Raw genomic sequence first — 2,763 nt, 5'->3', positions numbered from 1 at the left:
CCCTGCTCTGGGGCAGGCCTTTGCCGTGCCTCACGCGGTGAGGCGTCGTCCCCCCTGCTTTGATGCTGGAGCTCGGGCACGGCGTGCCGGGATGGGGGCCACCTCCACCCCCCCGCCCGGGATGGGGGATTTGGCCTCATGCCAAGCTGCTGCATGCCAGGATGCGGCTGCGTGGGACATCCCGCCAGCACTGCACACCCGGGGAGGTGCTGGGCTTGGGGGGACACAGGGCTGAGCCCCATGCCAGCACAGGGTGGGGAGGGCTACCTTCGCCTACCGGTTTATTCAACAGGGTCCTCTCCAAGGCAGCACATCCCCATCCTCATGCTGGGATGAGCGCAGGGAGGTTTCAGAGCATGCGGGGTACAGTGTTCCGCAGCTGCTCCTGACAGCCCCAACACCCCTGGATCAGGAGCTCTGCTGGGTGTGAGCAGCCCCTCTATGAGCCCGGTTCATGCCTGGGCAGCGCGGGGAGCTCACCCAAAATCTCTGCCCCTCCATCCTCAACTCTGCTGCACACAGCAGAGGGGTGGGCTCCAGCCCCAGCTTGGATGCTCTGGCCCCACGCAAAGCTGGGGCAGGGTTAGGTCAGGACCAAAAGGGCAAACGAGGCATTTCGCTGCTGCGATGGGGACTGTTCCTCTACCTGGGGAACCTAAAAACCTCACAAAACAACTCAGCAGAGCTCCAGGCACCAGGTACCTGCCCTCGCGAAGCAAAACGATGCACTTTGAGATCCAGAAGTTGCAGACTGAGAAAGGGCTGAGCTCCTGTGAGCCAGGCAGCTTGCACCAAGCATTGAGATGGTCCCAGGGACCCGTGTGTCCCATCACTGCTCTGCTGTGCTCACCGCCCTGTGTTTGGGGCTGGAAAGGATGCTGTGAGTCACGTGTGCTGCCCTGCTAGGAGTAAAGCCCCCGGGGTTTGGGTCTCTGCCCCCTCTCCAAGCCCCAGCACCTTACCCACAACCTTGGGCAACTTCTGGCGGCGCAGGGGGATGCGTGGGAGCTTCATTCCGATCCGACTGAAACGCCCACACAAGCGTCTCGGTGGCTTCTTGGCTGCTGCTGGGTCCTGGCTGGAGCTGCAAGAGAAGGCGACGGCCCCATCAGAGAGGCACCAGCACCCACCTTGCGGTGGGGACAGCCTTCACGGGGTGTGATAGCAAGTCAGAAGCTCAGTGATGCAAATGCAAAGGGGTTTCAGAGAAGAGCCTGGGGTGGCTCGAGGCAGGGGGGTGCCCAGGGCACAGGGGGTCAGGGACCTGCCGGGGCTGCTGCCAGCCCCGGGCACCAGCTTGTACATTGCACTGGGATGCAGAGCCAGGGGATGATGGCAGGCCAGCCCCAAAACACCTGCAATGCCAGGCCAAGACCCTGAATCTTTAAAAAAAATAAAAATCATCCCAACCCAAAAACAAACACGTGGCTTCTCTTTATTTGCTCTCTGGTTTTGAAGCCTCCAAGGGCCGAGGTTTCAAGCAATTATCTGCAGCCGCAGGAGTGAGCGGCTTCGCGTGTTGATGCAAGGCAACGTGCGAGGTGCCCACTGCCGCTGCGGTCCCTCGGGATGCTCCGGCAAGGGACCGCTGCTGGGACAGCACAACAGGTGACCCAGCTGTTTGGGGACATCGCGGGGGTCCAGATGTTTCCAGATGTTTCCCCCAGAGAGAGGAAACTATTTTGAGCCATTTCCCCCCTCCCTGTGTGATACTTCACCATGCGGGGCTGCCTTTGTGCTTTTATCAGCGGGATAATTACATGCAGCCCCCAGGCTCTCCAAGCCAGATGTGCCGGGCTCAGATTGAGCTGGCAGGGCTGCAAGGGGAGGCTTCCGAAAAATTCCTGTGCAGCGGCATGAGGGGAGGCTTTCTCTGCAGCCAGAGGAGCTCCCACAACCCGCTCATCCCTTGCTGAGCAGCACGAACCTTCCCCCCCTGCAATGGGGCTGTCCCCATCCCTGTCCCCGTGGCAGGATGTCACCCAGTGCTGTCGAAATGCTGCCGGCATCCTCACCTCACAGCAAGAATTGACCTCACCCTCCCCTCCCCGAAAGTCCCCATGCAGGACAGCTGGCAGCGCTGCAGCCCATCACCCTCCGCCAGGTCTCACCCCATGGCCCAGGAGTTTGTTTCGGGCGTCCTGGCTGTGACTCGATGCCCTCGCTGTATTTTAGCGTTCCCTTTTCAGCCCCCGGAGACCGGAGGGGACCTGGTGGGTCTCCATGAAGTGATGGCCCACAAGAGAGAAACAAAGGCGAGGAGAGGGGAGAAGGTGGTCCCCAGGCAGGGCTCACTCCGAGCCCCTCCATCAGCCCCCCTGCTGCGAGGATGCAGCAGGACCTTCTCAGACCCCAGGGACCCACAGGGCGCACGGTGCCGGTGGGGTAGTGCTGCTCTGCCTCAGTTTCCCCACAGCGCCGCTGTCCCGGTGCAGTCCCTGCATCCCCCGACCGGTCCCAGCCCTGCACTGGGCACTGATGTCCCCAGCTGTCCCCAGAACTGCAGCTCCCCCCCCTGCTCAGGCTTCGCGGCAGAGCCTGGCAAGAGGCCACCCAGGGCACTCACCTGCGGGTTTCGTCCTTCTTGCGGCAGACGCAGCAGCAGCAGAGCAGGGAGAGCAGGAGGATGAGCAGCAGTGCCAGGAGGGCTCCTGCACCGATCACCCCCATCCGCTGGTTGGCCTCTGCAAGACAAAACCAGCCAGCTCAGCCCTGGTGACAGCCCTGTGGCAGAGCCCGGCACCCCGACCTGTGCCCACCAGC

General features: G+C 62.3%; 1 protein-coding gene across 1 annotated transcript in view; it reads right to left on the bottom strand.

The window, feature by feature from the left end:
• Window positions 1–2,763, bottom strand: part of SCARF2 (scavenger receptor class F, member 2) — a gene marked incomplete at its 3' end in the record, with an annotated part of 12,006 nt that overhangs the window by 4,672 nt on the left and 4,571 nt on the right. The window contains exons 7-8 of the mRNA XM_009584231.1: window positions 2,567–2,684; window positions 963–1,084 (exon numbers count right to left, since the gene is read on the bottom strand). Coding sequence (XP_009582526.1) covers window positions 963–1,084; window positions 2,567–2,684 — 240 coding nt within the window. The remainder of the gene's footprint in view (window positions 1–962; window positions 1,085–2,566; window positions 2,685–2,763) is intronic.

Source organism: Fulmarus glacialis, unplaced genomic scaffold (genome assembly GCF_000690835.1).
Source record: "Fulmarus glacialis isolate BGI_N327 unplaced genomic scaffold, ASM69083v1 scaffold21818, whole genome shotgun sequence".
Taxonomy (NCBI): domain Eukaryota; kingdom Metazoa; phylum Chordata; class Aves; order Procellariiformes; family Procellariidae; genus Fulmarus; species Fulmarus glacialis.
Note: the sequence above shows the minus strand (reverse complement) of the source record. Positions and strands in the feature narration are given on the sequence as shown.